Source organism: Lolium rigidum, chromosome 6 (assembly GCF_022539505.1).
Source record: "Lolium rigidum isolate FL_2022 chromosome 6, APGP_CSIRO_Lrig_0.1, whole genome shotgun sequence".
In the NCBI taxonomy this organism is placed as follows: Eukaryota; Viridiplantae; Streptophyta; class Magnoliopsida; order Poales; family Poaceae; genus Lolium; species Lolium rigidum.
This window is the reverse complement of record NC_061513.1, coordinates 7,690,342-7,707,555: the sequence shown is the minus strand read 5'-3', so window position 1 is coordinate 7,707,555 and position 17,214 is coordinate 7,690,342. Positions and strand designations below refer to the sequence as shown.

Below are 17,214 nucleotides of genomic sequence, written 5' to 3'. Positions count from 1 at the left end.
GGCAACCACGGCGCGACTTCAACTTCGTCGGCCATGGCAACTTTTCTTGTAGTGCCTAGTTCTGTTGACCGCGCCGTCTACCCCTTTGACTGCATCCCATCGGGGGTCCCCCGGTGGGCGTGTGCCTCCATTTGAGCTTGGTTAGGTCATAGGTACATGTGGAAACAAGGATCATCCCATATGATCCCAAGGTTCTCTCCGGTTCACCTCCGAGGGAGTTCCCCCCTATATATACATGCAGAATCTGCCTAAGTGTAGGAACCCCCTGTCCGAGAAGCCGGACACACCCGGGGAGGGGTAGCATTGGATGTAGAACCATCACAAATCACTTTTGTGCATGCCATGTGGACACACACAAGTTTTGGGGCCATTCCCTAGGTCCGATGCTCGATTTCTGAAGAAACCCTAGTTCTGTTGGCCGCGCCGTCTACCCCTTTGACTGCATCCCATCGGGGGTCCCCCGGTGGGCGTGTGCCTCCATTTGAGCTTGGTTAGGTCATAGGTACATGTGGAAACAAGGATCATCCCATATGATCCCAAGGTTCTCTCCGGTTCACCTCCGAGGGAGTTCCCCCCTATATATACATGCAGAATCTGCCTAAGTGTAGGAACCCCCTGTCCGAGAAGCCGGACACACCCGGGGGGTAGCATTGGATGTAGAACCATCACAAATCACTTTTGTGCATGCCATGTGGACACACACAAGTTTTGGGGCCATTCCCTAGGTCCGATGCTCGATTTCTGAAGAAACCCTAGTTCTGTTGACCGCGCCGTCTACCCCTTTGAATGCATCCCATCGGGGTCCCCCGGTGGGCGTGTGCCTCCATTTGAGCTTGGTTAGGTCATAGGTACATGTGGAAACAAGGATCATCCCATATGATCCCAAGGTTCTCTCCGGTTCACCTCCGAGGGAGTTCCCCTATATATACATGCAGACTCGCCTAAGTGTAGGAACCCCTGTCCGAGAAGCCGGACACACCCGGGGGGTAGCATTGGATGTAGAACCATCACAAATCACTTTTGTGCATGCCATGTGGACACACACAAGTTTTGGGGCCATTCCCTAGGTCCGATGCTCGATTTCTGAAGAAACCCTAGTTCTGTTGGCCGCGCCGTCTACCCCTTTGATCGCATCCCATCGGGGTCCCCGGTGGGCGTGTGCCTCCATTTGAGCTTGGTTAGGTCATAGGTACATGTGGAAACAAGGATCATCCCATATGATCCCAAGGTTCTCTCCGGTTCACCTCCGAGGGAGTTCCCCCTATATATACATGCAGAATCCGCCTAAGTGTAGGAACCCCCTGTCCGAGAAGCCGGACACACCCGGGGGGTAGCATTGGATGTAGAACCATCACAAATCACTTTTGTGCATGCCATGTGGACACACACAAGTTTTGGGGCCATTCCCTAGGTCCGATGCTCGATTTCTGAAGAAACCCTAGTTCTGTTGACCGCGCCGTCTACCCCTTTGACTGCATCCCATCGGGGTCCCCGGTGGGCGTGTGCCTCCATTTGAGATTGGTTAGGTCATAGGTACATGTGGAAACAAGGATCATCCCATATGATCCCAAGGTTCTCTCCGGTTCACCTCCGAGGAGTTCCCCTATATATACATGCGAGACCGCCTAAGTGTAGGAACCCCCTGTCCGAGAAGCCGGACACACCCGGGGGGTAGCATTGGATGTAGAACCATCACAAATCACTTTTGTGCATGCCATGTGGACACACACAAGTTTTGGGGCCATTCCCTAGGTCCGATGCTCGATTTCTGAAGAAACCCTAGTTCTGTTGACCGTGCCGTCTACCCCTTTGACTGCATCCCATCGGGGGTCCCCCGGTGGACGTGTGCCTCCATTTGAGCTTGGTTAGGTCATAGGTACATGTGGAAACAAGGATCATCCTTTATGATCCCAAGGTTCTCTCCGGTTCACCTCCGAGGGAGTTCCCCCCTATATATGCATGCGAGCTGCCTAAGTGTAGGAACCCCCTGTCCGAGAAGCCGGACACACCCGGGGGGGGTAGCATTGGATGTAGAACCATCACAAATCACTTTTGTGCATGCCATGTGGACACACACAAGTTTTGGGGCCATTCCCTAGGTCCGATGCTCAATTTCTGAAGAAACCCTAGTTCTGTTGACCGTGCCTGTCTACCCCTTTGATCGCATCCCATCGGGGTCCCCGGTGGGCGTGTGCCTCCATTTGAGCTTGGTTAGGTCATAGGTACATGTGGAAACAAGGATCATCCCATATGATCCCAAGGTTCTCTCCGGTTCACCTCCGAGGGAGTTCCCCCTATATATACATGCAGAATCTGCCTAAGTGTAGGAACCCCCTGTCCGAGAAGCCGGACACACCCGGGGGGTAGCATTGGATGTAGAACCATCAAAAATCACTTTTGTGCATGCCATGTGGACACACACAAGTTTTGGGGCCATTCCCTAGGTCCGATGCTCGATTTCTGAAGAAACCCTAGTTCTGTTGACCGCGCCGTCTACCCCTTTGACTGCATCCCATCGGGGGCCCCCCGGTGGGCGTGTGCCTCCATTTGAGCTTGGTTAGGTCATAGGTACATGTGGAAACAAGGATCATCCCATATGATCCCAAGGTTCTCTCCGGTTCACCTCCGAGGAGTTCCCCCTATATATACATGCGTAACCGCCTAAGTGTAGGACCCCCCGTCCGAGAAGCCGGACACACCCGGGGGGTAGCATTGGATGTAGAACCATCACAAATCACTTTTGTGCATGCCATGTGGACACACACAAGTTTTGGGGCCATTCCCTAGGTCCGATGCTCGATTTCTGAAGAAACCCTAGTTCTGTTGACCGCGCCGTCTACCCCTTTGACTGCATCCCATCGGGGGTCCCCCGGTGGGCGTGTGCCTCCATTTGAGCTTGGTTAGGTCATAGGTACATGTGGAAACAAGGATCATCCCATATGATCTCAAGTTTCTCTCTGGTTCACCTCCGAGGGAGTTCCCCCTATAGATCCAGAATCTGCCTAAGTGTAGAACCCCATGTCCGAGAAGCCGGACACACCTGGGGTAGCATTGGATATAAAACCATCTCAAATCACTCTCCGATCCTCGATTTCTGAGAAAACCCTAGACCGGGGTCCCGGCGGGGGATCTATACCGCCCTTATACATATATATAGGTTTCACGGTAAGGGGTTCGCCAAAATAGCAGTGAGAAAGAAATAAACAAAAAATGATTGGGATTAATAATTATATGGGTAATAATTATCTCTTTGATGCAAAAAAAATGAAAAAACAAAAAATGTGCATATTTGTCTGTGCCGACGGCCTTGCTTGTGCCGTGGGTCACCGTCGGCACAGAATAAGGGGGACCCAGCAGTCAGTGGCTGTGCCGACGGCCTCCTTTGCGCCGTGGGCTACCGTCGGCACAGGGTAGACGGTGCCGTGACAGTTTAACGGCTGGGCCCGCCTATCAGGGCGTGTACCGACGGTCGCATATGTGCCGACGGTGACCTTCGGGCTTCACCATGCTGTGCCGACGACGCCGTTTGCGCCGAGGGTGACCGTCGGTGTATCCGACGCTGTGCCGACGGCCGTGCTGTGCCGACGGTGAGTTTTGTCGCTGTTGGAGATATGCCCAAGAGGCAATAATAAATTAGTTATTGTTATATCTTATTGTTCATGATAAATGTTTACATCTCATGCTATAATTGTATTAACCGAAACATTGATACATGTGTGTTATGTAAACAACAAGGAGTCCCTAGTAAGCCTCTTGTATAACTAGCTTGTTGATTAATGGATGATCATGGTTTCGTGATCATGAACATTGGATGTTATTAATAACAAGGTTATGTCATTAGGTGAATGATATAATGGACACACACCCAATTGAGCATAGCATAAGATCAAGTCATTAAGTTCAATTTGCTATAAGCTTTCGATACATAGTTGCCTTAGTCCTTCGACCATGAGATCATGTAAATCACTTACACCGGAAGGGTACTTTGATTACATCAAACGCCATTGCGTAAATGGGTGGTTATAAAGATGGGATTAAGTATTCGGAAAGTGTGAGTTGAAGCATATGGATCAATAGTGGGATTTGTCCATCCCGATGACGGATAGATATACTCTCGGGCCCTCTCGGTGGAATGTCGTCTGATTAGCTTGCAAGCATATGATGGGATCATAAGAGATGACATACCACGGTACGAGTAAAGAGTACTTGTCGGTAACGAGGTTGAACAAGGTATGGAGATACCGATGATCGAACCTCGGACAAGTAAAATATCGCGTGACAAAGGGAATTGGCATCGTATGTAAATGGTTCAATCGATCACTAAGTCATCGTTGAATATGTGGGAGCCATTATGGATCTCCGGATCCCGCTATTGGTTATTGCTCGGAGAGGAGTCTCGACCATGTCTGCATAGTTCGCGAACCGTAGGGTGACGCGCTTAAGGTTCGATGTCGCATAAGTAGATATGGAATATGGTATGGAGACGAAGTTTGTTCGGAGTCTCGGATGGGATCCAGGACATCACGAGGAGGTCCGGAATGGTCCGGAGAATAAGATTCATATATGGGAAGTCATTTTCAGGGTTACCGGAAAAGTTCACGATTTTTTGGTATTGTACCGGAGGTTCTAGAAGGTTCCGGAGGGTACCATAGTGGGGCCCACCTATCCCGGACGACCAACATGGACTGGAGGGGTCGCATAGGCCCACATGGGCCATGCACACCATCCCCCCAAGCCCTAGCCGCCCCTCTCTCCCTCCTCCTTCCTGCGAGGGCTTGGCGAAGCCCTGCAGGAATTTCTCCTCCACCTCCACCACCACGCCGTCGTGCTGCTGGGATTCCGAGGGGATCTACCACACCTCCGCTGCCCGCTGGAACGGGGAGAGGAAGGGCTTCATCGACACCGTACGCGCGACCGAGTACGGAAGTGCTGCCGGATTGCAGCACCGGGGACGATCGTCTACATCAACAACGAGATCTGATCTCGTAGGCTTTGGAAATCTTCGAGGGTTAGTCTCATATCAATCTCGTTGCTCCGATCTTGTAGATTAGATCTTGGGTGTTCCATAGATTAGATCTTGGATTTATTCGTCTTGCGGTAGGAAAATTTTTGTTTTCTATGCTACGAACCCCATCAGTCGCCGGTTGCTGGAGGCCTCTGTGCCGACGGCCCCGACATTTGGCCGTCGGCACATAGTCTGGCCGTCGGCACACGTCGGCTCTCCCGTAGTGCGTGAAGCCCAACATCTCATCTGCTTCCCCTTCCACTGCTGATGCCGGCGGTGGCGCTAATCGCCTAATCCCATCTCATCCTCCCGGCGACGAATCCTCTCCCATCACTCGCGCAAGCGCGTCTCCCAGGGCGCCTCAATGGATGTCTCCTCCTCTGCTGTGCTATGGAGGGACTGGTCTGGTCTCGGGGATGGGCCAGCGGGGCTGATCGCCGACCATGTCCTCGCCTACGACGTCGGGGACTGCGTGCGCTTCCGCGCTGTCTGCCGCGCGTGGCGGCGGTGCTCCGCTGACCCGCGCGCGCACGGCGGCCTCGACCGCCGGTTCCATCCCTGGCAGTGGACCATGCTCCGGGAGGTGCTGGTCGCTCCCAACCGCCGCTCCTTCCTCAACACGTCTACCGGCCAGTGCATCCAGGTCGACATCCCGGAGCTCCACGACCACAAGCTGCTCGCGCCCACCTCCGAGGGCCTCCTTGTCCTGATCCACGACCGCAAGCACATCCGTCTGCTCAACCCACTCACCCGCCACCTCACCGAGCTCCCACCGATCACCACGCTGGTGGCCCGAACATACCACCGCCACCTTCTGGAGCAAAATCCCAATTTCATGACCTGCTTCGCAGCGTGGGGCTCCGGCTTTGCAGATGATTCTACTACGTTCTTGCTCTGCTTCAGCAGGCTACGCATGCTTGGCATGGCCAAGCCCGGGGACGACCAATGGACGGTGCTACAATACCACAGTGATGGCATAACAAGTGCACCCCTAATGTTTGCAGGACGCTTCTACTGTGCTACCCGCGATGGTGTCGTGGTGCTGGACACCGATCCAGATATGCCACGGCTGAAGGTGGCTCCCAAGCTGAAGGGTATGTGTGTCTCGCCAATTTCTGACACTGTGCACCTCGTCAACAACCATGGGGAGCTGCTGTTGGTGCACCGTCGCAAGGGACCATTGACACCGGGGAACAAATTGGGTCGGCGGTACGACACGTATCGAGTGGATTTGGACACCGGGACACTAGTCCCGCTCAAGAGCTTGGGCGATGCAGGGCGTGCAATTTTCATGGGCATGGATTGCTCTCTCTCGGTGTCTCTAGAGGTTTTCCCCTCCGGCTCCATTAGCGCTGACACCATGTACTTGAGCTTCGACTTCTCCGAGAGAAAACTGTTAAAGGTTGGAGCATATCATCTCGCAGATGGAAGCGTCGAACTCCGCTGTAGCTTGGTGCCACGCCCGCATACTCTCGTTGACTGTCTGGCTCTGAATTGTTGATGATTCATAATTTAGCATGCCTGGTTGGTTAGGCAGCGTGCACTATTTATCCCATTTGATTAGCTACTATTGAGTTTATATGTTTATGCATCTAGCTAGAGTTATGTATGGCTGACTCGGCCTGCTTAATTTGCATATTGAAGCCACGAGCTAGAGTTGTGTGCACATGCAGGGTTGTAATCATCTATTTAGCTAGTCTATTGCAAAGAGGAGTTTGGCAAGGAAAGCTTAGCTAGATTTATGTATGCACATTGTTTTTGTACTTGTGTTGTGAGGATGACATGAGGCTGAGTAAACACGTTGCTGCATGTTGTGCTAAAAAAATCTTTGTACTTGAGACTGAAGTTTGATGGGAGAAAACATCAATACATGCTGCTACCCTTTTTAAGTTGTTAATGCATGCAGCAAGTTGCTTGTACAATTTAGCCATGCCAAGCAGGCTGCTATATGTAACTCGACTGAATAGACTTGAGCATAAATTAGTGTCTTGGAACTATCAGTTGGTGATTTTTGTTGAGTAATTTTGAGTAATTTTTGTTGTAAACGTTTGTGACTTTTGTAAAAATTAGTTGGTGACTTTTGTTGTAATATAGTCAGTACCAAATTAGTTGTTTGCTTGACCACTTTTCATTGTTTGCACATACTCTAGCGCATAGGGATTTGGCCTTGCCCAGGCCAGCTCTAGCCCTTTGCTTGGTGAGCGGCGGGAGATATTTATCCCTCTGATCCATATTACTTGCTAGTAAAATGGATGTAACTACAATTAAAATGTGTCTAGATACATCTATATTACTGTCAAGTAGTATGAACCAGAGGGAGTATTGTATTTTAAAAATAGACCCCACGGCTGAAACTAACTAGCTCTCCAAATTCATCTGATATTCGATTTAGGAAAATAAGTAATCATTTTCAATCAACTCGAGAAGGCAAACTGAACAACTCTTTCGGATTTTTGTGAAAAGAATGGATCAAAGGTCAAAGTTTGGTCAACTCTGTCGTGGTTCAACTGAAAGCTAGTCTTTAAAACTTTGTGGTACTACAAATTAGAAGGGGCCCACGAACATTGAGGATACCTTTTCATATGTAGTACTATCAGAATTTAACTTTAACAAGGTCCAACACACATTGCCTGGCTTGGCAACCCCTACAATGTTGAGTGAGTTGAGACATAGCACACACGATGATCTTCGCCAACGCAAGGCCCTATGTGCTAAGGTATGTGATGAGAAGACCATATATCCAGAAAGCATGTTGTGGCTCTCGGAGGAGCATGGTGAGCGGCGGGAGATATTTAGGGGTCTTCCATTTATTGTATTTCAAAATAGATCCAACGGCTGAAATCAACTAGATGGCAAAAATTCATCGGAATATTCCTTTCATACAAATAGGTATCTGTTTTCAATCAACTCGACGAGGCAAACTCAACTAGGTTTCCGATTTTGCATGCGACCAATTGTTCAAAAGTTCAAAGTGTGGCCTCTCCCTCGATTTATGACAAAATTACTCTAAAAAGATGGAGGTATATATATATTACAACACTAGAAAGGGCCTACAAACATTGAGGATACCTTTACCTTGCCGTCAGACTTCAACAACGTCCAGCACAGATCGCCCGGCTTGGCGACCCCTACAACTCCGAGTGAGTTGAGACAGAGCACAAACGCTGAACCATCTTTGGAAACTCCGGAGCCCCACGCGTTGAAGTATGCGTCGATAGACCATTGACAGAGCAAGTTGGGGCTCCCCGAGGGCACCGGCAGCATGGTGAGCGGCGGGAGGTGCGCGATGAGGCTCAATTCGACCCCACCGGACGTCAGAGCCAATCCAGCTTCCGCCACCCTCTCCTGTGGTGACCGTGTCTCTCGAGGCGGGCAGAGGTCTGCCGACCGCCGACGACGTTGTGACCATGGTCGTGGCGACGAGCATCAACAAGTGGAGGCGCTCGGGTACGCACGTGGTCCCGCAAGCATGTGATGCGGGCACCGGGGCTCTACCGATGGTCCCCGTCCGGGCGCCGCGACAACCAAGTCGACGAAGACATCCGCCCCAAAGTTCAGTTAGCGGGGCCGAGGGGGACGAAGCCGAGGATCAAGACCATCTGTAGCGCCCTCCCGCCGCCGGACATAATCCTCCCGCCGCAAGCATGTGACAACGCAAATGGCGCCCCCAACGTGCTCGGCGACGGGTCTAGAAGTTAAAGAAAATTCTATCCTCGAGCCGGTTGAATTTGTGCGCGGAAATTGAGCCCGACTTTGTAGAAATAGCGATTCTTCCTTCATGTACCTCTTAGAGGAGGTTGACATTGCTGCTCCTCCACTTGCTCCGTTTGGCGGTAACGGTGATGCACAAGAGGTGGATGACGAGGGGGAGGAGGATGACGGACGATGAAGATCAAGGCGAGGAGAATGAAGACAAAGGGGATGAGGTGGCGACTGACCTGACTCTGTTTGATTTAGGTGACGAGTTGCGCCAACTTTTCGCTATGAACTATGCTCGATTTGCTATGAACTGGTCGTGACGATTTAGTGTAAAACTATAAACTATGCGTCGACTGTTTCCAAATTGTTGGTTTATCATATGGCTTTTTGTGTAAAACACTGGTTTTACATATTCGGATGCTGCCGGCGTGGAACAGAGCCTGCAAACCGCCGCGCACAAATTGTTCGAGTTTTTTCGGTCGTTAGAGATGCTCTAACCTTGTCAAATTGCTCTATGGAGGGATATATGCTCGTTTTTTACATGGTTTGTCCACTGCAGTGCAAAAAATATGCTTGAACTCAATAATAGGGTGTATAATTGAGCAGTCCGATTTAAATTGGAAAGAAATCGGGTAGAGATGCTCTTGCCTTCCACGCGGGTCTTGACTAATAACTGGACCAAATCTGGATTGCAGCACGATGTCACGATCACCACCATCCCCGTTGACTGCAGCAGCACAGCCACCGCCCCGGCATGATCAGCAGCCACCTCTTCTTGCCTTCCTAAATAGCCCCTGGCAGCCCTCCGTCCGTCCTCGTACACTCCGCCGGCCAGCCCAGCCCAGAACTCCCTCCCTCGCCCGCCCTCTCTCCCCACCGGCGAATCACCCATGGCGGCGGCGGCGGAGCCGCAGTGGGTGCTGATGGCCACGGGCCGCTCCCCGACCAACATCGCCGTCATCAAGTACTGGGGGAAGCGGGACGAGGCGCTCATCCTCCCCGTCAACGACAGCATCAGCGTCACCCTCGACCCCGACCACCTCTCCGCCACCACCACCGTCGCCGCCAGCCCCGCATTCCCATCTGACCGCATGTGGCTCAACGGCAAGGTCCGCCTCCTCCCCTCCCTCCCTTCCAGTGTTTCTTTCTTCTGCCCCGCGCTCGCGCACTTTCTTGCTGCCACCCCATTGCGACCGTCTACCTCTAGGCTGCTGCGATCGGTAACTTCCCTTCGCTGTCCCCGCGCTGATCCGCTGGATTCCGAGCTCCGGCAATGCGGATTCTCATCTGCCACCTGTTCCCGCGTAGCAACGCCGGCCGATCTGGGTGCCGGTGCAAGTTTAGATCTGGATCCGGACAAGTTGCTTCTAAAACCTAGCTGCAATTACGGAGAGATTTGGCTGCAAATTTGTCTTTCTTATTATTTCAACAAAAGACAAAAGGCGCTTTCTGTAGTTTCTGTTTTGCTTTTGCGGAAAAAGTCCACCGATCTATCGATAATCAATCCATAGTAGTACAAAGAATCCAAGAAGTAACACAAACTTCAAATTAATGTTTAGACCACCTAGCGACGACTACAGAGTACAGACAGTTGCGCTCGCCTCTCCATCACCGGAGCCAGGCAAAGCTTGTCGTATGTAGAGCTTGTTATATAATAGATGCACCGCTGGAGCGACGATAGGGCGGGGATGACCTTACTCTGACTTCAAGATTAGCTGCCACGTCACCATCTCGAGGAAGGCACTGAAAATAACCTATATAGTAGGCTTTTACCGGATCATCATCCAACACAACTGCACAAAGTGTCGTCTTGTAAATGGTAGTAATGCTGATTCCTTTTGGTGTGCAGGAGATCGAGTTATCGGGTGGGAGGTTTCAGAGCTGCCTCAGGGAGATCAGGAAGCGGGCTCGTGACGTTGAGGACAAGAAAAAGGGGATCAAGATCAAGAAAGAGGACTGGGAGAAGCTGCACGTACACATTGCGTCCTACAACAACTTCCCAACCGCTGCTGGTTTGGCCTCTTCGGCTGCTGGCTTTGCTTGTCTTGGTAAGTCTCCTAGCCCTCGTATCATGGTTAAACGAATAGATGTATGGATATAGTTGAATGCAATTGTGAATATTCCGTGTCAAACTTCTTATTTGTGGCATCGCACACACCAAAAAGGACCAATGTTTATGTTTAGGAACGGATGCATGAATACAATTCTGAATATTTCGTGTCAAACTTAGATTCCTTTTTTATTTTGACTATGTTTACGAACATAGGGACTATTTCTTACTTCTCTTGCCTATGCAATATGCAAGTATTCTATGGAGGAGGATATAGATGTTTTTCTAGTTAGAACTTAGAAGTGGTCTGTTATCCTTCCGAAACGTGTTGCGTCTCTCTGTCCTATACACCTGCCTGTGCTATTCATATCATAGGGCAAAATTATGGTTATCCAACTACCTCCTAAAATAAAACCCCGAATCCTGTGTCTTACTTGAGATGGTTTTCCAGAGGCATCAAAACATAGCAAGTAAACAACATTTTTCCGGGTGCTTGACTGCTGGCTCATCTTAACTCTGCTAGGCTTGAAGAAATGGCTGGTCTTAACAATCTCAAAGATAATTATGCTAATATCTTTTTTTTTGCGAATGGATAATTCTGCTAATATCTGGTTCCGAGTCTTATTTGGCTTGTCTATCAGTGCTCAAGCATATTTCATAGTGTGAAATATTGGTTACGTTATTTATATCTTGAAGTTAGATATAGCTATCCAAGACAAAGTGATGTTTCCATCTTACTTATTTACTTGCATTATTTTCTCATACTCATTTTAAGCATTGGTTTCTCATCTCTATACTGTTTGCAGTTTTCACCCTCGGTAAACTAATGAATGTGAATGAAGATTATGGAGAACTTTCTTCAATAGCAAGGTCTGTACTGATGCGTTATGTAGCAACACCATGTTTGTGCTCTATCCTATTTGTGATGTTTGCTTGATCATACAGCGTAACGATTGCACTTCATTTTACTTAACAATAAGCTAGTGGATTCATGTCCTCTTTTTACTTATACTTCTCTAGTTCTCCCAGTTGACAAATTTCAATGCAGGCAGGGGTCTGGAAGTGCTTGTCGCAGTATATATGGTGGATTTGTGAAATGGTGTATGGGAAAAGTAAGTAATATATATTTATTGGTTATGGCGGATTAATTGCATTACTTAATGCTTGCTTTTCTGTTGGATAACAATTGAGTTTGACTCTATACTACACTTGTAGAATGACAATGGAAGTGATAGTATGGCAGTACAAGTTGTTGATGAGTCACATTGGGATGAACTTGTTATAATCATAGCAGTGGTATGTCAATATGATCTCTGTTATATAACACAATCTGCTTCATATAACTTATCACTGTGTTTTGCTCATTCAGTCATGATTTCATTAATGCCAATCCTTACCTAGGTACTCATACTGCTTTACCATATCTATCCCATCCTTTTTTTTCTTCTTATTATGTTGTTTTGTGGAATTATTAGGTCAGTTCAAAGCAGAAGGAAACCAGTAGCACCAGTGGGATGCGAGACAGTGTCGAAACAAGCCCCCTATTGCAGTATAGGGCCCAGGTAATTGCAGACATATTATTTTTCCAATAATCATTGAGGACGCACAACCATGGAGCTGAATTTTTTTTAATCTTATGGAGCTGAAATTTGAAATCTGAACTGTAATCTTCACGCTCCTCTTTTGTGTACAATCCAATTTTCTAGTTTGAAAAAAAATTACCAAGTGTTTTCGTAATTATACTGATACATCGCTTTAGCTGTAGCTTATGCACTGCACTACTTGTTCTTGTTTTCCAGACTGTAGTGCCAGGTCGGATATTGAAAATGGAAGAGGCTATCAAGAATCGTGATTTTGAATCCTTTGCGAGGTTAACTTGCGCAGATAGCAACCAGTTCCATGCTGTATGTTTGGACACTAGCCCGCCCATCTTCTATATGAATGATACATCACACAGGTAGTTCCTAAGCAGTCTTAAACTCTTAATTTGAAGGTTCAGTTACTACTGAAGTAGCAGAGTTAAAAAAAAAATGCTACTGAAGTACCAGAGTTAAAACTAGCCTACCCCAACTTGCATGGGAAAAGGCTTTGATGGTGTTGTTGTACCGGAGTTAAAAATTTCTTTCTACTGCAGGATAATTAGCCTTGTGGAAAAGTGGAACCACGCGGAAGGAACCCCACAGGTATATTCTGTTGCTGTTTATCACCTTTTCAATTATTCTGAACTGCGTCCGTGCTACCTAGGGATCTAAAATACGCTTCTGCTATGTGACTAGGTTGGTTATACTTCATTATGACATGGCAGTACAAGCAATTTTTACTATGAAACATGCATAGCTAGCATTATTGAATGGAGTCATGGAGTAATTTAACTTAATATAAAAGCATGAACCTTGTAAATTTATTTGTCATTGCAAAAATAGGAGTTTATGATTATGCTTTGAACCCTTCGTTTATGCTTATTACTACTTGTCTCAGTCCTGAAGTAGCAGGATTTTTGAATACTTTTATAGTTCTGTATTATATCTATTACTCCATAATAAGTGTCAGGGCTTTAGTTTAAATTTAATCAAAATTAAACTAAAACCCTGACAGTTATTATGGATTGGAGTGAGTAAATAGCATCTAATGTACTGGTACCTGATCATGTGAACCAACTTTTGTGCGAAGACCTTGATATCTTGTAATGGCAGGTTGCCTACACCTTTGATGCTGGGCCTAACGCTGTCCTAATAGCACGGAACCGCAAAACGGCTACCCTTCTCCTCCAGAGGCTCCTATACTGCTTCCCTCCACAAGACAATGACTTGGACAGGTGTGTATCCTAGTGTTTACTTTTTATGTGTGTAGTGCAAACACTAATATATATATGTATGCATCTGACAAACATGATCATTGCAGCTATATGCTCGGCGACAAATCGATCCTAAGTGACGCCGGACTGCAGTCCGTAGCCGACATCGAGGCCCTTCCAGCGCCTCCGGAGATGAAGATGCCGAACCAAAAGTTCAAAGGCGATGTAAGCTATTTTATCTGCAGCAGGCCTGGGGCTGGCCCCAAAGTTCTCACTGATGAGAGCCACGCGTTGATCGATTCAGCCACAGGGCTGGCAAAAGGAGTGTAATTTTAGATGATTATTTGTTCGATGTTGTAAGTTTATGTAATATTGGCTCGGGTGTTTGGCATTAATGTAAACACTTCACGTTGCTTGTACACTCAGCTAACTTCTTGGCGTCCTTGCCGCCGCTTAAATAGCACGATGATTCTTTTTCAATAAAAGTTGGTCGAATAAATTACCATCCTGCTTCATTTTTTTTGCATAGTCCAATGTCTGGATGGAACCTTTCAACTTTATAATGCTTTGGCATTTGAAAAAAAGTGTTACGGTCCGAGCCATGAAAGCACATCTGCCAGCTGTGGAAACAGAGAAGGAAACCTATGGCAAAGCCTGGGCTGTTTCTTCAGACGCGGGATATAATCATGCGGACATGCTAGAATGTAGAGGGCATCGTGTCCTCCTGCCTTTCACGATTATAAGAGTACACGAGTAGCCCGGTTAATGCATCACTCAACCTCGATACAAAATAATGTTCGGCAATGAACCTACATCTTGCACTGCTTGTTCTTTTATTTCAGACTGTAGTGCCAAGTCGGATATTGAAAATGGAAGAGGCTAATCAAGAATCGTGATTTTGAATCCTTTGCCAGGTTAACTTGTGCAGATAGTAATCCGTTCCATGCTGTATGTTTGGAAACCAGTCCTCCCATCTTCTATATGAATGATACATCACACAGGTTGTGTTTTACTGTCCTGGTTTTGAGGTTCTGCTACTACTGAAATATCGGAGTTAAGAATTGCTCAACCAATTATGTGGGAAAGTGGAACCACTAGGAAGTAGGAAGGAACCCCACAGCCCCAGGTATATCCTGTTTCTGTTTAGCACCTGCTACCTTTTCAATTCTTCTGAACTGTGTCTGTGCTGCCTAGGGATCTAAAATATGGTTTTGCGATGAAACTTTGTTAGGACATGGCGTTACAAGCATTTTTTACTAAACTGGACAAAACATGTATAACTAGCATCACTTGATGGAATAATTTTACTTAATTAAAAAGCGTGAACCTGTAAAATCATGGCCATCTTTTTGAAAGTGGGGATAACACGAGCTTATGCTTATGCACAATGAAAACCGCAAAACGGCCACACTTCTCCAGAGGCTCCTATACTGCTTCCCTCCACAAGACAATGATTTGGAGAGGTATATATGGTACGGAGTATTAAACCTAGCTTTTATTTGTTTAGGTGTGTAATGCAAACAATAATATACATGCATCTGACAAACATGGTCATTGCAGCTACATGCTAGATGAAAAATCGATCGTAAGCGACCCTGGATTGCATTCCGCAGCCAACATCGAGGCCCTTCCAGCGCCTCCAGGGATGAAGACACCGAACCAAAACAATTCAAGGGCGATGTAATTCTAGATGATTGTTGGTTTGACGCTCTACATTTATGCAATATTTAGCTCGTGTAGTTGACATTGATGTAGTAGACACTTTCACCTGTGTTGTACACTCTGTAGCATTTTAGTGTGCTTGCGTGCTTAGAGCATCTCCATCGGCGCGTCATAGCGACTCCGAGAGCGTTTTGGGAGCCGGCGTGGTTTTTGGGCTCGCACCGGTGTGCCCCAAACGGCGCCGGCTAGTTTTCGAGCCCAATAAAATCGCCGGCATCTCCATGCCGGCCCCTTCGCGTAGGGCGCGAATCGGGCGCGCCGGCGCCTCGCGCCACGTAAGAAAACGAGCGTGGGCTCCGCGTGGCAGCCAGACACACCGATTTCCCACCTCCTACCCACGCCCAAGCCAACTCCCTCCCCTCTAGATCGCCACCGTCGCCATCCCGCGCCCCTTGCTTGCAATAGACACCGCCGCCTGTCTAGGAACCGCCCTCCATCGACACGGCCGCCACCCCCTCGACCGGCGGCCGCTGTTTTGCCCGAAACAGAGCTCTCCGCAACCGCGACACAACCGCCCCGCCCGCAAGGTGTTCGTCCGATTGCCACGATGGACATCAACGACGAGATGATGGTGCAGCTGTTCACGGAGGAGCAGAACGCTGAGCCTGTCCAGCGGCAACAACAACAGCTGATTCTGATGAGCATGTTGCGCATTCGCCAGCCTTTCTTCGTCGTGCCTCGGCGCGGCGGCTCAAAGCCAGGCAAGAGGAGGAACATCAACCGGCATCGTCAAGCCGGCGCAATGCTGCTTGACGCCGACTACTTGAACGACGACGCGACTCATTCGCCGAAGGAATTTCAGCGCCGGTTTAGGATGAAGAAGGAGTTGTTCTTGAAGATTGTCTACGTCGTCAGGGAGTACGAAAACTACTTCATTGCCAAGAGAGATTGCACAGGTTTGTGGGGCTTCACCTCAATTCAGAAGTGCACTGCTGCAATGCACTGTCTTGCTTATGGAGCTCCTCCAGATACAGCCAATGACTACCTACGGATGGCAGAGTCGACATGTACAGAGACTCTCTACATGTTTTGCCAAGCCTTCATAGCGGTGTTTGCTAAAGACTATTTGAGAGCACTAAGAGAAGATGATACAGCTCCGATCCTGCAAAAAAAATGCAGCAAGAGGGTTTCCTGAGATGCTCGTAAGCATTAACCGTATGCATTGGGGCTGCCCTTTTGCTTGGCAGGGATCTACAAGGGGCATACTGGTGAGTGCAGTGTCATTCTTGAGGCGGTGGCAGACCATGACCTTTGGATTTGGCATGCATTTTTTTGGCATGGCAGAAACAATCAATAATATCAACGTGCTGCAGCGCTCTACGGTGTTTACCAGGCTAGCCGAGGGACAAGCTCCTGCCGTGAACTTTGAGGTAAACGGCCACGCATACAACAAGAGGTACTATCTAGCTGATGGTATCTACCCGACGTATGCTACATTTGTGAAGACAATTCCCTCTCCAGCAAACAAGATGAAAGCTTATTTTGCAACATGCCAGGAAGCAGCACGCAAGGATGTTGAGCATGCTTTTGGGGTGCTTCAGCAGCGTTTCGCCATTGTTAGGTACCCTGCTCTCACTTGGTCTGAGTCTCAGATGTGGGAGGTGATGGATGCATGTGATCATGCACAACATGATCATTGAGAGCGGGCGCGATGAATATGTGCAGGATGATCAACCATTTGATTATCAAGGGTCACTTGCTGAGGTAGAGCATGTATCCCAAGAATTTTCCGCTTTTTTCATATGAGATGCAGGTATCCATGTACAACTTAAAGCGGATCTAGCTGCGGCATTTGTGGGCGAGGAGAAGAGCCACCAACAATGCATGATTTTATTTATATTTGTGTGATTGTATGATTTGTTTGGTTGTATGAATAATTTAAGTATTATTTGTTTGATTGATTGTATGAATAATTTAAGTACTATTTGTTTGATTGCATGAATA

The 17,214-nt window shown here is 48.1% G+C and overlaps 1 protein-coding gene and 1 pseudogene across 1 annotated transcript; both read left to right on the top strand.

Moving 5' to 3' along the window:
* The first annotated feature begins 5,369 nt into the window (after nt 1-5,369).
* Nucleotides 5,370-6,506, top strand: LOC124662117. The gene has a single exon (XM_047200001.1). The coding sequence runs from the start codon at nt 5,370-5,372 to the stop codon at nt 6,504-6,506; it is 1,137 nt and encodes a 378-aa protein (XP_047055957.1).
* Nucleotides 6,507-9,594: 3,088 nt separating this feature from the next.
* Nucleotides 9,595-13,988, top strand: LOC124661937 (annotated as a pseudogene).
* Nucleotides 13,989-17,214: the final 3,226 nt, after the last annotated feature.

What these genes read in the sequence shown, in the direction of transcription:
- LOC124662117 (XM_047200001.1), top strand. Translation starts at nt 5,370, where the DNA reads ATGGATGTCTCCTCCTCTGCTGTGCTATGGAGGGACTGGTCTGGTCTC.